Raw genomic sequence first — 22,029 nt, 5'->3', positions numbered from 1 at the left:
AAAATACATTTTATAAAGAGACCACTAACCAAATAAATGCTGTAATTTTGCAAAAGGTTCAAGGCTGCCAGAAACAAAACAGTGCAATAAAATATCATCAGAATAAACTCAAGAAAAATAGCAGTGGATAACATTTTTGTTACTAATCAGTAAAGTCAGGAATGAAGTAAAAAAAAAAACTGCTAGGAATTTAGCCATCATGATGTCCCTCTTAGTGTTTTATTCCTGGACTAACATGAGAAACACAATGCTTATGTCAAAGTCAGATTTTTTTAAAGGCAGAATATGTAGGGTGATTGGGGGAGTTTTTGAAAATATGCAATAAGAAAAAAATGCCCATTGCAATGGGTGAAAAAATATAAAAGTTTAATGTTTAAAGAAAGAAAGACCGTATGCCAAGTTACTTTGCTATCAAGGTGTATTCTTCGCCCAGATCGCTGAGCTATTTATGGAATGTGGTTTCTTAACCTGAGCTCATCTTAAAGTGTGTTTTTTTGTTATTGCTCATAGCAGTTGTATCTTCTGATAATGAATGCTCAGATTACTCTGCAGTGGTACAAATACCAAAACCAGCAGAATTTGAATGGCAGCTTTCTTTGGTGGAAGAAGACAATAAAATGGTGCGCAGTGAATTCTTTTATGAACAGGTAAGTAAGTTCTCCTAAATTGTCTTCCCTGTAGTTTCTTAGGACAGGCTGAAAAGACCAAGGGACATTACTGAGATTTTAGAAAATTATGAAACGGTAACTTTCAAGGAGTGGACAATGGATTTGCCAGATCTCTAGATTATTTGCACTGCAAAATAGTTGGATATTGTTGATTATTGGTTTGTTACGTTTTAATTTTTATAAACTGTCTTAAGGTCCCTCTGAACTGAAGTGAGAGTAAAATGGATGGATGCATGGATGGATGGATGGATGGATGGATGGATGGATGGATGGATGGATGGATGGATGATAGACAAAGAGACCATATCTCTGAAACCTGAGTGGAGAATCATTACTTCCTTGCCTTTTAAAATAGAGAATATTCTGTAACTGTGCTTTATCTCATGACTTGTTCCACCTAACCTATATGGAGCTCTTTTGGCCTCATCCACCAGCAGAGACAGTCACACTTTCATTCTTTTTTTTTTCTTTATTTCTTTCCCTTTCTAATATTCAGGCTCCTAGTGCATCCTTGTGTATTGCCATCTTCAAACTACATTCTGATAGCATTGCCTGTGGTCAGCAGTTGATAGACTATTGCTGCAAATTGTCTAGAAACCTGGCAAACCCCGAAGTGGATGCTGGTCTCCTCATAGACATAATGAAGCAATTGCTTTTCAGTGCCAAAATGATGTTTGTAAAAGCTGGGAGGAGCCAGGAGTTAGCTCTTTGTGACAGGTAAGATGTCAGTAGGCCTCCTGAAAAACCTTTCCATTGTAATGATTTGTTTCTAACTAATCTTCTTGTAAATTTTTGCAAGATAAATTACAAGCAGGCTCACAAATAATGCCCTTGTATGTTTTATCTGTTTATTATATTTCAGGGGTTATGTGCAGAGTTTATGACTTACATACTTTAAAAATGTCCAAACCTGCCTTGCCACAGGACAGAATATATTTGTGCAAACTTTTGAACAGAGAAGGAAACAATACACTGATTTGCTCACTGTCAACCAATTTAGTTACTGTTAACTATCACGGGCTTTTGATTTTAGCACTTATTTATGTTGAACAGATACAGAGCTGAACCATCTATGCAGCTAGTAAAATGGACCCTGTTATATTTAATCTTAAGAAGAAATTTAATGCCTCAAGAAATCTTAATGCCTTATTGCCTCAAAATTAGCCAATATGAAAGAAAATGTTGCAGCTGGGATTTCTTCTCACAATAATAAAATCAAGACATGAGGCCCTAATTGTGTGCTATTCTGGATAAAGTGTGAGCTGTTTTCAGGAGACAGCCTGAAAAGAAAAAAAAGTAGTATGAGCCCTTGCCTCCTCTGAGTTGCAAGTTTCCTCTTGAAATTAAAATACAATTGAAGCTTTCAAGAACCAAACTGAGTAAAATGAATCAAATGCATTTCATTTGTTTCGCTTTTTTCTTCCCACATCAGTTACCTCAGCAAGGTGGATGTGTTGAATATTTTAGTAGCTGCTGCTTATCGTCATGTTCCATCTCTGGATCAGATATTAGAGCCTGCGGCAGTTAGTAGGCTAAGAAATCAACTTTTGCAAGCGGAATACTATCAACTGTCCGTAGAGGTAACACTATAGGAATGATGTAATTGTGAAGTATAGCCTGTGGATTCCTTAACACACTTCTGTCTTTAGTGGGAAGGCATCTCTATGGAAAAGAATTTTATCTTCATTCTCTTTCCTATCAAGGATTTTGAGTTAAGTTTTCAACCTTGAAAATCTTTTTTGGTTTTGATTCTAGATTAAGAAAAACTAATTATTACTACAAATTAATCAAATATAATTAACTGGTCAAATATTATTTTGAATGGTTGGATCTGTACGTTCTTTAAGACATTTACTGTCCCGTTATAAAATGTAAAACGTACTAGATACCACTTTTGCTGCTAAGAGTGAACTATATATCTTAAACTATAAATTATCCGATACTCCCTCAATATTTGAAAAGGCTATCTAAGATTGAATTTCTGATACCATGCTATTCCTATTCAGGTATAATTTATTAATCAGTTTCCTTTATAATTATTTATACTTAGTTAATTGAGTAGCTGAAAACTTTGCCATCCTAGTAGTAGTTAACTTTCTAAACTAGCCTTTCCCAATCTGGTGTCCTTTTAATTCTGACTAGAGAAAGCTGTGCTATGATTTCCACTGTTAGATGTAGACAATCATAATTAATTGTATTTCTTACTCTACTAGTGGGTCATCTAATTTGTATTTTCTTTACTAATTATCAGAAATATTTGGAGCTTTTTGCAGAATCCTTTCTTACCTCTACCTTAACATGCTAAAAGTTGAATTTGGGATTTTACTGTGTCCTCAGCCTCTAAACCACAGTTTTTTCCTCTATAAACTGTGACTTACTTCTAATGCTATTTAAAAAGTTACTCATTTTTTTTTTTGAAGTATTGGAAAAGGTATTCTGCCATCTGATTTTCAGTAAAACAAATGCTTCTTTGATAAGAAGAAAATCTTATATTCTGAACACAAATTCTCAGTGTGATTTTCTTCTTTTTAGAGAAAAATGTATATTTCTAACCTTTCTTAGGCAAACAGTATCTCTAATGATGGTTAGTAGGCTTTTGTTCTATCCATAGTGGTATAAACCTCTGATACATATGGAGAGTACTTATAAAATGCTGTTTCTGTTGTCTTTTTTTATATTTTTAAAATAACTTAAAACGATGATTTTTTAAAAAAAATCTTAATTCTTTGTGGTAACCTGATTTTTAGGTTTCTACTAAGACTGGTCTGGACCCAGGTGGAGCATGGCATGCATGGGGCATGGCTTGCCTTAAAGCTGGAAACCTGACTGCTGCCAGAGAGAAGTTCAGTCGATGCTTAAAATCACCTCTTGACTTGAATCAGCTCAGTGTGGGTTCCCGTCTGGTCCAGGAAGTCGTTCAGTATCTAGAAACCACAGTGAAACCCATTCTTTCAGTGGTAAGGCTATACTCTTGCTGAAGGGTTAGGGGCAGCATTGAATAACCTAGTCTTCATTGGGTTGTTAGGATAAAAGGCAAGACAATAATTCTGTGTTTGTGTGTTTTTGTGAACTATTTGAAGAAAGTTGTGATAAAAAAATTAAATTGTTTTGGGATGTTTGTTTAGTATAGCAGATTGATCGGTTGTTAATTGCAGTAAAAATGTGTACTTAAATATAAAAAACAAGATATGGTTCATTACTAAAACCTGCCATTTTGTCAAAATATGACAAGATTTCCTGCCTAAGAGAAGAGTAACTAGAAATCTCCCATTCAGGAAGATTTGAGAAGGAGGAAATTACTTCCTCCCCTTTTGTCCTCATAAAGTTTCTGCTCTGCTTCACAAACAGTTTCAGATTTCCATTTTTTTAAATAGCAGTTGTGGGGTACTTGGCTCATTTCCACAAGGAGAAAAATGCTTTTGAGTGTTTTGTCGATAAACATTCTGAATTCAGCCTGTGACTTCTGATTCTCTCCCTTAATAGCAGGATGATGACTATTTTGCCACTCTGAAAGAACTGGAAGCAATACTGAGGACACGAAGCCTGACTCTAGAGATGACACCAGAGGGGAAGATGCAGCACAACAGCTATTATCAAGAATGCCTTTTCTATTTGCACAATTATGGCACCAATCTAGCAATCATTAGTTTTTATATGAGGCATGACTGTATGCGGGAAGCTCTGCTGCATTTGTTAAATAAGGTGAGACAGTATTATACTGGAATCTGATTAAGGACTTAGAAAATAAAGTCCATGCCTGTAAGTTGACCAAAACATGTTGCATAACTTCATGTATTCTGTTGGTTATAAAATTGTTTTTGTTAACCCTTGCAATTTTTCTTGGAGAATAGTCCATGGGAATGGGAGAGAGGGCGGCAAATCCATTAACTGTTTGTTCATTCATTTATTCATTTATTGAACTTAATCAAATTACCTCTTGAAAATTTCAATTACAGTTATTATTAAACAATTAAAGTATCCTCTGTTAAAACACCAACCTAAATGACAAGAAAACTGAAATATATAAAAATAACAAAAGATTTGCATTTTAATCAAACTTTTTGTTTGCCCAAATCTTCATTGGTATAAAGGTGTTCTTTGGATGATGCCACTTTTCCTTGAACTAAAACCTGGGTGTTTAGATATAATTCAGGTATCATGCACACATATAAATTTAAACTCTTGGATGATCTCTAAAAAGCTTGTCTGAATGACAAGCTATTTTGAATTAAAAAATTACATGGTAGGAGCTGTCCTTTCCCTTAGTGCTGATTTTATTACGTGTTGTTATTTCTCTAATCCAGCTGTTAAAGTGTGTTGGAGAATAAAATAAAGAATACTATTAGAAGGATGAAACTAATTGATTTAGTTTGTTGATGTTGAATCTTCTGGCAATCTTCTTCCCCAATGAGACACCTGTTTTTATGGCATCCTCATGGCTTAGGCAAAAGAAGCTAAAACCTTCTTCAGGTGCACAATGAGATGACATTTGAATGCAGTTTAGGCAGATTCCTCACTAAGTCACCAAACTATAAGCAGGAGGAGTTGCAACTTGGAAGAATAAGACTTGCAAGTAGATGTACGCAAACTCGATACAGTAGTTTTAGCTTTCCTGTGGTTCCTATTGATTGATTGGTCTAGTCTATCTAAAAAAGCTGACAATAAAATGTAGTTACCAATATACCATTATACTAGCAAGTGGTGGGAGGCAATTCTTCCACAAGTATCTTAGTCGCTGTTGGAAACCTTCAAACATAGAACATAGAGAACCTTGTTTGTTATTTTGTTGTCATTATCTAGGAATAAACCCTGCAATTTACTTTCTACCTTAGAGAGAACCCATCACTTCATAAAAATATCTCTCCGTCTAAAGGGTGGCTGAGGCTATAAGCAGTAACAAAAGAAATAGTGCTCAGAGACATATCACCTGAGAAGTTCATTTCTCACAGTTAGAACTACAGATTCTTCAGAAACTCTTCAGAGAGTATCACGAGAAGGTTCCATTTAGCTTGCCTGTCTTAGGCTTCCCTTGCCTGATAATCTCAGATATCCTGAGATTACACTTACTCATTGGTTGTTTAGAATCCAAGGTTCCGTTGAATTGGGAATGTTTCAACAGTGGCTGTGCTCACTTTCACATAAAAAAACATTTTGATAGTGAGAAAAATAGAGTTCTGTTTTATAACAGTATATAACTAACTACATTCTGATCATGTAAGGTTTTCTTCTCAGAGTAATGACATAGATGGTACCAGCTGATTTAATAGTTTGAATTTTTTTGTTTTACTGTTTAAGGAAAGTCCACCAGATGTATTTATTGAAGGCATCTTTATCCCAAGTTATAAAAGTGGAAAACTTCACATGTTGGAGAATTTGCTGGAAACTATAGATCCAGGACTAGAGAGCTGGGGTGTCTATCTCATTGCAGCCTGCAAACACTTGCAAAAAAAGAATTACTATCATATTTTATATGAACTGCAGCAGTTTATGAAGGTAAGAGATGAAAATTCTCCCTATAACATAAACATTACAAAATTTACTGAGAACTTTACACAAAAAATGTGGTACTTAGCCAGCTTGTTGTAGTAGTTAAGTTCTGGACTAGCAACTAGGAGACCTTAAATTCTACAGTAGATCACACTTGGGCATGAAAGCCAGTTAGGTGTCTTTGAGCCAGTCTCTCTATCTCAGCCTAACCAACCTCACAAAACCTTTGTTTTGTAGAAAATGGGGATTTTATATTACTTTTTTAGGATATATACTTTTGTTTATTTGGAAGAATTTTTCAAAGCTATTCCCAGTTTAAAAAAAAAAAACTGTGGATGACGAGATTACCTCAGGTTGGGAAAAATTGCAGAAGAAAAATTTAAAGGCTAGTCTCAGGGCCTCAGAAATATTTAATGTGTGGAAAAGATATTTATGAATGGTGGACTTCTGCCATAAGTTTATATATGCATATTTCCGTATATTTGAGGATACTTTGAATTTGAAATTATAAAAGTCAAATGACACCCCTTTGTGCGTCTTCCTGATTTTTTCCCCTTTAGATTTTTTGGAAAAGACAAAAAGATAAACAACAATGGCATGAATGAGTTACGAAGAGTTCTGGGTATCATGTCCCTCTTTTTCAGAATTTGCAATGGAGGCAGGGGATTGCATGAAGTATCTAATATACAGAGTTTTCTGAGCAGCTTCAGATTCTACTGTATAGTAAAATATGTTAAGCAGTGACTCCCCAAACTCAAAATCAGTCCAGTTTTTAAATAAAGCTCAAATGTTATTTGAACTGACCAGATAATATAATTTGAAAGCTTAATTTGTGTTCAGAAGCCTATCTGTTTTCCAGGATCAAGTCCGTGCTGCTATGACCTGCATTAGATTTTTCACAGACAAGGCAAAGTCTTACACTGAGCTGAAAGAAAGGCAAAAATGGCTCTTAAAGGTCAAGGACCATCTTAAAGTTTACCTTCAAGAAGTTTCTAGGAGTTCAGGAAGAAAAAAGTTTGCATGCTCTTTTCGCAAGAAATTGTCTGCTCCTGATGTATCAAGGTATTAACAAAACAAATGTTGGGCAACATTTTTATCAGTCAACAATTGTTATTAAAGTATTTTGTAATAATGTAATAAGATATAATTCAGGACTTTCCTGTAAGAGCACACAGACTTACCTGAATGGCTAACTTTAATGAGGGTTTCTAATTTATCTTTTGAATTTCATCTGAAATTTCTCCTTTGGATGTTATTTTAATAATTATCTGCATTTATTTATTAGAATATGCACTGAAACATATTTTCCTTAAATTAGGCACATCAATACAGTTGAACTTCAGATGGAAGTAACAAAATTCCTCCATCGTTGTGAAAAACCAGGATCTTTATCTGTAGGTGATTTACCTGTGCCTACCCTATTTGGGAACAATCAAATGAAGATTGAGGTTGCTTGTAAGGTATGGAGTACCACTTAAGCTTATTAGTGTGGTTTTGTATATTGAAATGGAATACTGAACAAAGATTGGTGAATTCCACACCAAAAATATGTAGATTGTTTATTGAAGTTAACCCAAAAAGTCACATATCATTTTCATTGTGAATTTTGATTTGAAAGAACAGTGACTCAGAGAAGCAGTATTTCATTGTGGTTTTAACATGGCAAATCTATGGCTGAAATTCAGGAAAAAAAATAGAACACCTTGTTATCACAGGAGCTTTCCCCAAAGCTCCAGATGACTTTTCATTCACTTGTATGTCACTAAATTTTTCCTTTTTTTCTTTTCTCCCTGCTGCTACAATTTTTCCTCAGGTCATGTTGGAAGGCAAAAACATTGAAGAAGGATTTGGGATTGCATTTAGAATACTGCAGGTATATTCAATGAAGAAGCTTTATATCTGACATTGACTCTTTACACATGACATTGAAATAGTTCAAGCAAATCACTGCATTACTTTTATGTAATTTTAGATATTTGAATTTTTAATAATACTTTTATTAAATATTACAATTGAAAAGATACAAATTAATATAAACTAAAATATGTATAAGAATTAAAAAGAAAAATTACAAAGTGCAGAAAATGAAATGAAAAAAATAGAAAATGGAAAAGAAAAAGAAATATATAAAGAAGTAACTTCATTACAAGTATAACCTATCATATTCTCTTAAAATACAACAAAAGCTCTCTTCTCATTTCTCATCTCTTAACTATAAACAATATCTTAAAAACTCATCATTTATTCCTGATCAATTAAGGTTTATCAGGGATAACAACATATCTATTTTAATATTGAGCAAATAAACCAATTTTATATTCCTTCCCTTTACTTTTAACTTAGTTTTTAATCCCTTCCATTAAGTCCTAGAATTTGATTTCTTTTCATTTTTCCTTTATCCTTCTCAGAAAACCCTTCAAAACTTTTAACAGGTGTCTTTTGTAAATACAGTATAGAAAAGTTAACCAAATCATTCTTTCAGTTTTTATTTGTATGATTGAAACATCAACTAGCTTATTTTTGTGTACAGAACATCATCTTTCTCGAAGTAATACTTACTTTGTCCACCTTCTTAGGACTTCCAGCTGGATGTTGCTGCTATATACAATAAAGTAGCTAGGCAGCTGGTGAAGCAGCAGAGCTACAGTGAGATCAGGCAGCTCATTAAATGTATCAAGGAATCTGGTGCTGCAGATAAAAATGATGGGGACAATGTCATCCTTAGTTGCTTGGATGAGTTTGATTCTATCCCTGCTGAGGTAAAGTTGGCTTATTTTTTAAAAAATATCTTCATTAGGTTCTAACATCTTACATTAAAAAAAAACTAATATAAAAAGGGAAATACTAGTTGTACTTCTTGTAATGTTAGGGAAGAGACACAGTTATATTTTTTCTCTGTCCTACATTATTATTGAGTATTTAGAAAGCCAAGCATAAGTCTCACTTTGCTAGTGATTCTTTCATAGCCAATGAATGAATGTCATCCTTGTGTCTTAAATCTACAGTTTGCAAATGGGATACCAAAGCACCCCATCCAGTGCTTAAATGAGGAGAGTTAGGATATCTTCATTTTGGAAAGGGGTTCCATATGTTTATGCCAGTTGTGGGCATCCCTTAAGTCTCATAATTAAGTCACACAGTCCAATAAAAGCTTCTAATGAAATAGCTGCTTACTGTATCTTTTTTCAGTGGGTAGGACTTTGTTTATAATTGCTTCCTTGATTTTCTGGTTAATTGAAAGCAATCTATTGGGGCAAGTATAAGCAACTATATCAGTGTAAGCAATGTTTCACAGTTCATCTCATGATCTTTCTACCATTTTTATTTTCTTGTTGGGTTCTAGGAATTGGATAATTTGATCCAGGATATGGACAGTGATGAAAACAAGGTGAGTAAAACAAAGTGGTTTTTTTTTTTTTTGATATGAAGTAATTTTTGGAAATTCTTATTTATGTATATGGTGTATTTGCTCAGTCATTCTTGTAGATACAATCTTTTATCTATTCGTATTATTCTAGGGTTATCGTATTCAACAAGTGTGTGAATGTGGTTACTGATAATTCTTTACCAACACTGAACATGATGTTCATAGTGATGCATTCTTCTTAAACATTATTAGAAAGTTAATTTGAAATGAGCTGTTCCCATGCATTTCCAGAATATATAAAGGTTAAAGGGAAGCAAATATATATCTCTGCCCTATCTAAATTTCAGATCTTGATTCATTAAGTGGTAGCATACTTGTAAGGTAACATACCACTTTACAATTTAATGACAATCAGTGAGCATGGATACTGATAAATCAAGGTGTGCAGTCACATGAAGACTTGGATTATTCAGCCTGGTACAATCTGAAATTGTACAACTGGAAAATCCAGAAAATGAAAGCTCTATATGGCATTCTGAGTTTTTGACTATGCCATTTTCTCCGTCTTTACCAGCAATGACAAGAATCTGACAAAGTTAAACCCAGAAGGCTCATCTAGAATTTGGGGCATAAATATTTAGGCTGATAGCTGTATATATCATTTATAATGATAAACGAACATTTTGTGCACTCTGGGCCATCTGTTATTCCACACAATGATTCTCTCTCTCTTCTGTTTGTGAATAAACCGATTGTGTTTTCCAATTCAATAAATTCTCATTGTAATGGGCTATTATTCTCAGAGAAACTTATAACTCAAACATTTGCTTTTTATAGTAGAAACTCTATGGAATAGATATTATTTTTAAATTATTTAATTTGGGTTTGATTTTTTTTTTTTTTTTGAAAAATGATTATATAAGAATGATTATATAAGAAACGAGGTTTTTTAAAATTCTACCGGTAGGCAGAAACTTATTTATTTGGCATCAAGTCATTTTAACAAGCCTAACATGCAAATCTTCTGTAATACATTCCAGTGCCTGGTCCACAAAGCAACTCTTATCATCATTCTAAATGCATGCATTGTTTCAAACTTTATATACAGTCTCTGCTGCCTTGCAGAAAACAAGCATCTTTTGGCAGTAATCCCAAAAGAAAGTTCTTCCAATAAGAAAGAGACATCTGTGTGCAACAGGCCTTGCTGATATTCACTTTCCGGTGCAGCCTTCTTTATATCACACCTCTCGGTCTTCTACAGACTCACCATTTAAGTTAAAGTCTGTATCAGAGGCTATATTAGGAAGTGAAGGAAAACTGGTGCATCCCAAGGGCAATACCCTTCTTATGGAATTTCAAGTCACAGTTGTTTTTCTTTCCTTTTCAGATTCAGGCATACTTGAAATGCCATAAACTACGTTCCGCCTATCTTATCTCCGTAAAACAAGAAAATGTAAGAGCGGTGCAGTTGGTTCAACACATACGGCAAATGGCAGAGGACAGTGGGGACGATGTAGTGCAGGCCATCTGCACCCAGTGGCTTTCGGTACATCACACTAAGCCGAGAAGCTGGCTTACCCAAAATTCCAAGAAATGACTCCCAGAAACTTGTTGGGATGTTGTTTCTAGAAAGGAAAAATATTACATCCTGCTAGATTCAGTTATGGCTGCAAACTGGAAAGAAGCTGCTTGAATGCCTTTATTCAAAGGGAAAGGATCAACTTCATAAAAGTGCCAGTCATGATGCAGTGACAACCAACTACCTCTACTTCAGGGTGTTTATTCTTTACATACTTCATATTTTCAGTGCTGCTTGAGCTGCGTTCTACTTTATGATCATGGAGGTATCTCTGCTTTAGGCACTGTTTATGAATGCAAATCCCGCATCGACAAGAGTTTGTATCTGCTTGTGATTCCCTACACTGCAAAGCTAAAGCCAAATCAATAAGAAAACAAGCATTTTGAGATGGGTACAGCGCTCTATTGCTTTTCATAACAAGAAGCAATAGTTGAATTCTGTGCATAAGAGATAACAGGTTTGTAAGCCTACACCTCTTACTATCTGAGGCAAGGAAATAACCAGTTAACACAGAAAATGGAGGAAAAATGATGAAGATTGAATAGTAGTTCCCTCTTGGAACCTCTACCCATGTTTGCCACTTTTCCCTGAAACAGTCTGAAGTTCTCATTGTCCTTTCAGTGACATAATATAGAAAACGGTGAGACCACGGCAGGCTCTATATAAGAAGATATGACTGTAATTGATAAGTGTTTAACTTGAAAAATTCAAACTGTTATCAAAATTGTATTAGTTGTAAGAAATTATTCAGAATGGTTTCATATTTGGATTTTTTAAAAAATAATTATTAGATGAACATCATCCTTTCCCACTAATTTTAGCAAATGTTCTAAGCTATGCTCTTTCAGGGAAACAATAGCCACAGCTGACAGCCACAAGTATAGTAATCCTTAATTCATTGGATTTGGCAGCCAGAAATAACCTTGAGGTTAAGTAACTTGGAAGGGCTATATTTAGCTTCCATCTTTCCATACCTTTCGGGTGTTAGAAGTTATCCTATTAGGGATCTAAGAGTTATAAAATCTGCTTTTGCTGTCTATCAAGCTCAACTGCCATGAGTCCCGGGAGATAGTCCAATTGGGTTTTTTGTGACTCTAATTACTACTTCTACTTTAAGAAAGGAACAGGATTCCTTGTTTTCTGTGTGTTAAGCTGTACTGCCTATTGAGTTTAGTACATAACATGGCTTGTACTTTCATCTCCAAACTCTTCTCATCAATACTTTCCAAAGGGAAGAAAGGAAAGACTTGTGGGGGAGAGAAAATAGAGAAGATTGTTGGGTCCACTCTTTGCACTGCATTTTATGCACTTTATATTGTTTGTTACTCGGATTCTTTAGGATTTTTAAAGGATCCCTTTCTCACCAGCAAAACCTGTCCTGTGAACTATCCTGTAGTAAACTGTAACGGAGGAATTCTAAACTTCCAATGAACAAAAGTGTTAAACTCTCATTGAGAAAATAAAAGAATTTGGATAACTTATTGTTTTAATCTGTAACGTCATTTCTTATTAATGCATTGCATACACTAAACAATTGCTTGACCTTCTATTTTAATGGAAAAGCTGAGATGAACATTTTTATTAAAAATGAACGTGACCTATCAACTCGATCTATGAAAATTCCATGAAAGTAATACTTTCCCAGTCTCATATACAAAATATGGAATTCAGGTGTAGCTGGCCTTTGCAGGTCAATTCCACTGGATACCAAGGAGTTCACAACTAACATTCCAAAGCTTCTTTGCTGTTTCATCATTACGTCCTTGAGATGACACATATGCTGGTTTACAATCACTGTTATATGAAGGAAGAAAGTATATTAGCAATGTTCCATTGCATTAATAATTCTAATAATTCTAATTATATTAATTTTATTATTAAATAATTATATAATTATAATTAATATGTTCAGGCTTAGCAAAAAAAAAAAAACACGTAAAGCACACTAATTGTAAGAGTGGCATATGTCTGAACAATGGACTCCTAAATTACTAATACAAGACATCAGCATTCTTTCCTTTTTGTAAGGACTTACACTATATATATGTGTGTGTATGCGCATGTGTATGTATATATGTGTGTGTGTGTGTGTGTGTGTGTGTGTGTGTGTATATATATATATATATATATATATATATATATATATATATGTTTTCTCAGGTTTTCGCGGGTGTTTGTATGTAGGTCTTTGGTTATTCGGGTCTTCTCCCACGTAAAATTATTATTATTATTTATTATTTATTAGATTTCTATACCGCCCTACTCCCGAAGGACTCAGGGCGGTGCACAGCCAAACAATAAAAACACATACAATACAAAATTTAAAAAATAGAATAAAATCAAATTAAATAATTTTGGCCCCGACAAATTTAAAACCCCAAACTTTTAAAACCAATTTAAAATTGAATATATAAATACTAAAAAATATTTAAAATTTTAAAAATTTTAAAAAAATTAGGCCAGGCCGGCCTGGTGAAATAGTAAGGTCTTTAAGGCGCGGCGGAAGGTGCGCAGATCCGGGATCCTCCGTATCTCTGGGGGGAGCTCGTTCCAGATAGTAGGTGCCCCCACAGAGAAGGCTCTCCTCCCACAGAGAAGGCTCTCCTGGAAGCACGAAGCCGAGAACACCAGCCTGAAGATGACGAATGAGACTTCGTCGAAACGTCGCCAAGACACTTCCAATTTTACGTGGGAGAAGACCCGAATAACCAAAGACCTACATATATATATATATATATATATATATACACACATACATATACATATACATATATATATATATATATATATATATATATATATATATATATACACATACATATACATATACATGTATGTATGTGTGTATATATGTGTTTATAAAAAGTTTATAAAAAGATCAGAACAAAGCTTTTTCTAGTTGAGCATGCTGCTAATATATATGTGTGTGAGTGTGTGTGTATACTGTATTTTTCGGACTATAAAATGTTCTGGAGTATAAGACGCACTTTAGTTTTGGGGGAGGAAAATAAGAAAAAAAAAATCTGCCTCTGCCTACCAGCATCCATTGGTAGTCATCTGGCTAGTGTCCTGTCAGTCAACTAGAAAAAGCTTTGTTCTGATCTTTTTATAAACAACTGTATTCCAGAAGTTTTGCTGAACCATTTTGGAACAGTTGCAGTTCAGCCAAAATAAAGCCAGAGGAATACAGGTAGTCCTCGGCTTACAAGCACAATCAAGCTGAAAATTTCCATTGCTAAGCAAAACAGTTGTTAAGTGAGTTTTGCCCCATTTTACGACCTTTCTTACTAAATTTGTTAAATGAATCACTGCCATTGTTTTATGTCATGGTTGTTAAGTGACTCTGGTTTCCCCATTGGCTTTGTCAGGTGGTCTCAAAAAGTGATCACATGATACCAGGACACTACTAACAAGTCAATTGCCAAGCGTCTGGATTTTGATCATGTGACCATGGGGATGTTGCAATGGTGGTGTGAAAAACAGCAACAAGTCACTTTTTTTTAGTGCCGTTGTAACTTCGAACGGTCATTAAACAAATAGTTGTTAGTCGAGGACTACCTGTATTGAATTTTATAAGGCAAATTCACAAAACTGAAAACCAATTTGGTGTAGTGATTAAAAGTACCAGGTTGGAGCCTGGGAGGCCCTGAAATCTAGTTCTGCTTTAGGCCCAAAGCCAGCTGGGTGACTTTGGACCAGTCCTTCTCTTTCAGCCATAGGAAGAAAGAAATGGCAAACTACTTCTGTAAACCTTGCCAAGAAAAATGCAGGACTTCTCCAGGCAGTTGCCAAGAGTTAAGACTGCGGCCCCCTCTCCCCACACACCAAAACAGTAAGGCTCGTCCATTTGTCATTCCCTCTCCCCACAACATTCTCCCCTCTTCCCTTCATCTTCACTCCTTTCCCTGTGTCCTCTTAGCCACTCCCACTGCCTTGGCTTTCTCCTACTCTTTTACTCACCCAGAACAACCATATTTCATTCTGTATCCAGACCAACCCTGTTTGTTCATATTATGAACTTAAATACGTTTTTTCAAGAATGGACCACCTGTGAAATAACTGATTTGTGGAAACCCAGAACGCATGCCCGGAATCTTTTGCACATTCCTTGTACAAAGCCACCATTGATAAGTTTTAATGCCTCAAGAAACAATTTAGACTACTGGGTTTCCTTTTACACAACTATCCTGGCAGATTTTAGAAGCTACTTAACATACTACTAAGATTCTTCACTCATTCAGAACACATACTGTATGCCCATAGCTCGAAGAAACACATGCTCAACTAGAGTGGCTGCTATATTAAAATGTTATCTAATTTTAGGTTCTATTTAATTGGGCCAAACTTTGTTATAATAATAATTTTAATTAGCAATTTTATGATGTTTGTGTATCTATATTTTTCTTGACTGTACACCACCTTGAGTCCTACGGGAAAAAGGCGGTATAGAAATATAATTAATTAATTAATTAATTAATTAATTAATTAATTAATTAATTAATATATGGTCATCACATAAATAACTATGGATCTTTATCCTTAGCACTAGCTAAGGGAGCTATTAAGGCTGATGTCACCATAAATTTCTATGCAGTGGGACTGGATTCAGATTTCTAATCCTTTAAAAGTTGTTTTTAACCCTGTTCATGTCATAGCACACATCTCAAAAGCAGGACTTTCAGGCTGCAAAGCTGGAAGTCTCTGGCAACCCAAGTTGCTGGGACTCAGGAGAAGAAATGGAGGCAATCTGTCCCTCTCACAGGGGTGGGATTCTGCTGGGTATCTGTGCAGCACTTTTCCTGTCATGTAGTTTGGCTCACATGCACACCTATATGGCACAGTGGTTGAAAACTGCTGCTTTAAAGAGACAACTAGTGCTGTTAGGCAAGAATCAGCAGGTGAGATTTATTCTTTCTGAATGACTTCTCCACTTATTAGAGCAGTGTTTCTCAACCTTGGAAGCTTGAAGATGGGTGGACTTCAACTCCCAGAATCCCCCAGCCAGCAACGCTGGCTGGGGGGTTCTGGGAGTTGAAGTCCACCCATCTTCAAGCTTCCAAGGTTGAGAAACACTGTATTAGAGGTACAAGAACTCTTAACGCATCAGTAACTCATTATTAAGGACTTACTAAGTCCCATACCCAATGTTTGCATTTAGCCCATGGGAGAGCCTCACTGATGCTTCAAAATAATACCAATAGCAATCATAACTCCTGCTTGTATCCTGGTTTATTCTGAGGTGATTATCCAAAGCTTCTTTCCCCATCCCAAGGCAGTGACAAGGTGACAAGGTGGTTATAGCAAAACCAAAACAATGTTTTCCCCTAAATTTGGAGTCAATACATATAGTTATGTTAAGCCTATTAAAGTGAACCTAACCTTTAGATGACCCTAACTGTTAACTTCAATTGTTTTAGAAGCAAACTTAGAAGATTCATATTTGGGCAGGCTTTTCAAGTATTATGACTGATTGAGGCCTTGTGGGCCCAGAGTATAAATTACAGGAATTTGCCTGTTGTTGACAGTTCCAGTTGAGTCAATAAATGCTGTTGTATCTATGCTGTCTGTTCTTTCCTATCGCAGCCCACAACATAATAGTGGCGACGAAGGTGGGATACGGCAGAGGAGAGAGCTGCTGCTAACCAAGAGACTGAAATCACTGGGTGTCAGAGCGGGTAAAGAGCCCTGGTGGGACCATGCTCCCCACCCTGCCTGCCAGTAAGACACACTGGACGCACAGACGTACCTGAGGGATCCGTCCCCAGGACTCCTAAGTGCAGCTCAGCTCCAACCGCAGTAGTATAGGCATTAACCAGCACCACAGGGGCCTTCTCAAAATGGCTAAACTGGGAAGACTCAACGAGTTCGATATTACTCACCCGGAACAGTGAAGCTCATAAATCTCCCAAGTAGACAATTATCTCAGGGCTAACAAGGTCACATTCTTACCTACCGCAGCCCACAACATAATAAAAGCATTGTTCTCTCTCACCACATCCCAATGCCAGTCATCCCAGATCAACCCACCTGAAATATTTTCCAGTGACTGTCTCCAACTCCTCTGACACCGCACAATATATGCTAGTCTGAGCTCCTTGCCAAGGTGTCTTCAAGAAGATAGCAAATGTGTTCCACAAAACTTTTAGTGTAAAGGAATGACGAACAAGTTCAGACAAAACTGTACCTGGATGCAGAGCATTTACAGTGATGCCAGTACCTGTAGGAGACAAACCAGGCATGTATTCAAAAAATACACTATGTACAGGCTGATAATGGGATCAGCCTGTACAAAATCAAAGAGGATTTTGTTCGAATTACACAAAGAAAAAGATGATGCCAGCGTAAACTTAAAGAGTTTCAATAGAAGAGAATATATGTAGCTCAAGGTTAAACTGTGGAGTTCTTGATGCCATACTTTTAGTTGTAGGTGTGGGACTAGTATAGTTTCTAGATGCTATATTATGGCCTCTGTTATGATTCCTGAGAGTGGTGATGCCACGGATCCCTTTGATTTTGTTTGTATGTTTGTCCATTAAATTGAAAGTAGATAATGAGGCAGAGGTTGATAAGGTCTATAATTCTGGGTATTTCAATCTTAAGGTATTTGGCTAGAAATGCCAATGAAATGCTAGCCATGGCTTGTGGAGAAGAACTGTCTTTCACTATCTCTGGATCTATGGACATTAAGAGTGCTTCAACATAAAATGAAACCATAATTTCATTTCTATTTTTAGGTCTTTGATTTTCTGGAGGCAATGTAGTGGGATGAGATCTTAAATCTTCTTTGGAAATGTTTTCGATTATGTTAGCCAAAGAACTTATAAAAAATTAAGAAGGAAACAAAATCAAAAAACCTCAGAACATTCCTCTCCAGCAGCCAGTACCCAGATAAGCAGAGGTTAATGCCAAGCAAACAATGAAACAGAAAATGCCATAATTAAAGAACTATTAAGAAAAATCACATTTCTACCCCAAACTGGAAGAGCAAACTACTATATATGAACAGGGAGCAACCCCACATTCACTCGGGAGAACCAGTTGTTAACTTTCTGAGCAGTTTGGCAAACTGGTTGTTGTAAGAAATCATTAAGGTAGAGAACCGGTTGTTAAATTACTTAATCCCACCACTGACTGAAGATGTTACTTTGGTGGGTAATGAAATGCTTGCAAGCATATAACCAAGTTTAGAAAACACCAAGGCCTCCACAAATTAAAGTTTATGTCACGTATCCACATCAAATACATGCACGCTAAAACCAAGAATAAGTAAGTCATATTTATCGACCATTCAATGGCAGTTGGACTAAAGGTGACCATGGCTTCCTTTATGTGCAAACAATCATAACTATGGTAGAAGCCTAAATATCTCTCTAGTTTATTTCTTGGTACTTAGAAAAAAGGCCCACAGCATTCAGTACAGGTAGTCCTTGACTTACAACCACAATGGAGGCCAATATTTCTATTGCTAAGCAAGGCAGTTATTGAGTTAAGAGACCTTTTTGCCAGTTGTTAAGTGAATCACTGCAGTTGTGAGGTGAATTGTGCAGTTGTTAAGTGAATCTGGCTTTCTCCATTTGCTTTGCTTGTTGGAAGCCAGCTGGGGAAGTTACAAATAGTGATCACATGATCCCCATGACACAACAACTGCCATAAATACATGTCAGTTGTCAAATGCCCGAATTTTGAACATGTGACTATTTGTTAAATATTAAAACCAGTCATAGGTCACTTTTTAAGGTTCTGTCGTAGGTTCGAACAGTCACTAAACAAATTATTGTAACTCAAGGACTACTTGTATGTATGCACAGAACAGAAATACCAGGGCTTTTGCAGGTTGTTCCAGCACACTGCTGTCTTTGCTTTTCAAGATGACATTTCTGCCCAGCTTAATCCTGGCCAATTTTTGCCATTCTATTTTAAATACTGGGTAGCAACAACTGGATTTTTTTTTTAAAAAAGTCTTACTTACAAATTACAAGTAATTTTTGCATCTAAATAACATTGCCAATTAAAAACAGTGCAAACTTTCAGCTCACCTTGCAGATGCCTAGCCAATTCCCGTGAAAAAAGAATGTTGGCCAGCTTGCTATGACTGTATGCCAGGCCCCGAAAGTAGAACTTTTCACCCTGAAGATTCTGGAAGTGAATCCTCCCCATATGATGAGCCAATGAAGACACATTTATAATACGAGCCGGTGCGCTTTGTTTCAGGCACTCTATTAGCAGGAATGTTAAAAGAAAATGGCCTAACAGGAAAGATTATGAACAATAATTTGAGTTTTGTGGTTGCTTTGTTAGATCTGCACGCATTCGTTTGTATTAAACATATGGGTTACAAGGATTTACCGCACACCTATCCCAACATATCACGCTACTAAATATCTGCAAGTGTATTAGAAAAACACTGCTACTTAACAAAAAAAAATGTGAAATTTAAAGGAAAAGTACAATAATGCATAATTTTTTTAAAAAAATGAGTGATTCATGATACTGTTTCTCCCAATTCTTATTAGTGTTCGGTGATGCATAAGCTATCACATGCTTGTAAAGTTTGACAAAAGTAAAGCAAAAATGTGTGTGTTGTGGGGGAGGAAGGTCTATTTTCAAAAGATGGCTGATAATTAATAAGCTAAATAGTTATCCTTAAGGAATTAATCCAATTTTTTTTAAAAAAAATATATTCATTCCCTTTGAGATATTCTGAATATTTGTATATCTTTAGTTCATGTAGGTCCTAAACTCATCAACCTGAACGATATGAAAAAGTAATTGTCCCTTAGATTCAGTAACCAGATGTTGAACATTTAAAGATTTTCTAGCATTAACTTGACGTTTTGGGTCCTACCATAACATGTCTGTACAATTTAGATCTAGGCTTTGACTTGGCCATTCCAAAGAAGTGAATGTGTCCTTCTTTCATACCCTAGTAAATCTGCGCATGTATTTGCAATTGCTGCTTTGAGATTGCTGCGTGACCCACCTGCACTTCAGCTGATAGACAAATGGTCTGATATTCTTTCATAGCTTTCTTCAATAGTGACAAGTCATCCAGATCTGGGATAGGAAAGTATTTCCACCTCCCCACATGCTTGACAGTTGGTATAAAGTCTTTATTTATTTATTTATTTATTATTTATTTATTTAAATTTATATACCGCCTTTCTCCCGAAGGACTAAGGCGGTGGACAGCCGGAATTAAGATACATATAATATAAAAGTTAAAAATAACTAAAATAAATTAAATCGATCGGCCTCCCAATTTAAAACCCCACATCTATACAATTTAAAAAACTAACCCATAAGACCTTTTAGGCTAGGCCGGCTTGGTGGAATAAAAAAATCTTTAGGGCCTTATGGAAAGTACGGAGGTCCGGGATCAATCGTATTCCGGGAGTGAGCTCATTCCAGAGGGCGGGTGCCCCCACAGAGAAGGCTCTCCCCCTGGCGGCCGCCAGCCGACATTGCTTGATCAACGGCACCCTGAGGAAGCCCTCTCTGTGAGACCGTATTGGCCAGTGGGAGGTTATCGGTTGCAGAAGGCAGTCTCGTAAATACCCTGGCCCTAAGCCATGGAGTGCTTTAAAGGTGAGAACCAATACCTTGAAGCGCACCCGGAAGACCACTGGGAGCCAGTGCAGCTCGCGCAGGAGAGGTGTTACATGGGAGCACCAAGTCATTATTGTGAATGCAGCATTCATTCTGGTATACCAATTGTTCTATATGTCATGTGTTCCACTCTTGACATATAGAACAATCCTCCAGCTTTCTGGAGGGTTATTCAGGTAATTTTTGAGATAACCATTGATGTTCTTCCCAGTGACCCATGACTTTTACCTTTCTACTCTCTCGTGAATCCAATTTCTGCTCAGAGCTTTTCTGATAAAGGAACCGTGAGCACTGACTTCAGCCAAAGCAAGTGATGCCTTCTAGCATTTTTTTTTTTTTTTTGGTGACTTCTGGGATGACTATCCTATGATCTTGAAATAACTTTTGCAGGACAATGTCCTTCATGCAAACAGATTTTACTGTTCAGAAGATTCATGGTTTCCCCAAATCTTCTCCATTTCAAGAGTCCTGGTAGACGAGTGGAACCCTCCACATTTAGAAATTAATTTGTAAGCTTTGCCAGACTGATAGACATCATGTTTTTTTAACAGAGGCCTTTTGAGCAGAATACACTATGCCTTTAAGAATCTCTGTAGTGAGAACTTCCCTGTGATTTATTTAATTCAATTTATATGGCTGCTCATTTCACAATGGTGACTCTGAGCAGGTAATAATAGTTCAAAACACAACCAATAATGAACATAAAATGGATAATTGGAAGCCAAAATCCAATCAAACCATGGTGAACATAACAATCTCATGGACTGATGAGGAAAGCCAACGTTTGTGAGTTTTATATAAGGCAGGACTCAGCCCCAATCAACAGAGCCTTCCTACAACTGAACTGAGATTTAAGGTTGATCACTTTTTCAGACTAGCAAACTCCACATTGGATAATTCTGTTTATGAAATAAATGAATCAAATAGGAAAAGCTGGAATACCAGAAATATAGGCTATACTGGGACATTTAAAAAAAAATATTCAGAAGGCAATTGCAAATCATTTGCATATTGTTGCCAGGAAAATTAAGTGTATATTTCCATGAAGTCACTAGGTATCAAGAGCAACTTGGCTTTCCAAATCTGATGAGAAATTATTACTGACTTTTGGACTTTTAGGAAATAAGATTGCCCGGTGCAATTGTGTTCTCAAAGTTGTTTCCACCCCATCCACCCCCAATTACAAGCATAATAACTTTCTAATTTTTGAGATCAACTAAGGACTATGCACGTTCAAATATCTCCTTAACTTGATGAAGAATCTGATGCATTAAAAAAATCAGTATCAAGAAACACAGTAATCCCTGTGAGAATAATTAGGA

The 22,029-nt window shown here is 36.1% G+C and overlaps 2 protein-coding genes across 4 annotated transcripts in view; one reads left to right on the top strand and one right to left on the bottom strand.

Annotated features, from left to right (window-relative positions):
* Nucleotides 1–12,582, top strand: part of ZFYVE26 (zinc finger FYVE-type containing 26) — a 49,655-nt gene extending 37,073 nt beyond the window's left edge. The window contains exons 24-35 of one of the 2 annotated variants that reach the window (XM_034417604.3): nt 514–647; nt 1,165–1,385; nt 2,101–2,248; nt 3,416–3,625; nt 4,152–4,370; nt 5,964–6,161; nt 7,015–7,217; nt 7,474–7,615; nt 7,969–8,028; nt 8,732–8,914; nt 9,499–9,543; nt 10,910–12,582. In XM_034417604.3, the coding sequence (XP_034273495.2) occupies nt 514–647; nt 1,165–1,385; nt 2,101–2,248; nt 3,416–3,625; nt 4,152–4,370; nt 5,964–6,161; nt 7,015–7,217; nt 7,474–7,615; nt 7,969–8,028; nt 8,732–8,914; nt 9,499–9,543; nt 10,910–11,119 (1,973 nt within the window). In that variant the 3' untranslated portion in view covers nt 11,120–12,582. Of the gene's footprint in view, nt 1–510; nt 648–1,164; nt 1,386–2,100; nt 2,249–3,415; nt 3,626–4,151; nt 4,371–5,963; nt 6,162–7,014; nt 7,218–7,473; nt 7,616–7,968; nt 8,029–8,731; nt 8,915–9,498; nt 9,544–10,909 lie in introns of both variants that reach the window. The other variant, XM_034417601.3, reaches the window with a different exon arrangement.
* The window catches only part of LOC117665566 (retinol dehydrogenase 12-like), an 18,162-nt gene continuing 7,024 nt past the window's right edge, over nt 10,892–22,029 (bottom strand). For both annotated transcript variants that reach the window (XM_034417607.3, XM_034417608.3), the window contains exons 5-7: nt 19,138–19,347; nt 17,129–17,318; nt 10,892–12,895 (exon numbers count right to left, since the gene is read on the bottom strand). In XM_034417607.3, the coding sequence (XP_034273498.2) occupies nt 12,793–12,895; nt 17,129–17,318; nt 19,138–19,347 (503 nt within the window). In that variant the 3' untranslated portion in view covers nt 10,892–12,792. The remainder of the gene's footprint in view (nt 12,896–17,128; nt 17,319–19,137; nt 19,348–22,029) is intronic.

This window comes from Pantherophis guttatus, chromosome 1 (assembly GCF_059756535.1).
Source record: "Pantherophis guttatus breed Tessera chromosome 1, ASM5975653v1, whole genome shotgun sequence".
Classification (NCBI taxonomy): domain Eukaryota; kingdom Metazoa; phylum Chordata; class Lepidosauria; order Squamata; family Colubridae; genus Pantherophis; species Pantherophis guttatus.
Note: the sequence above shows the minus strand (reverse complement) of the source record. Positions and strands in the feature narration are given on the sequence as shown.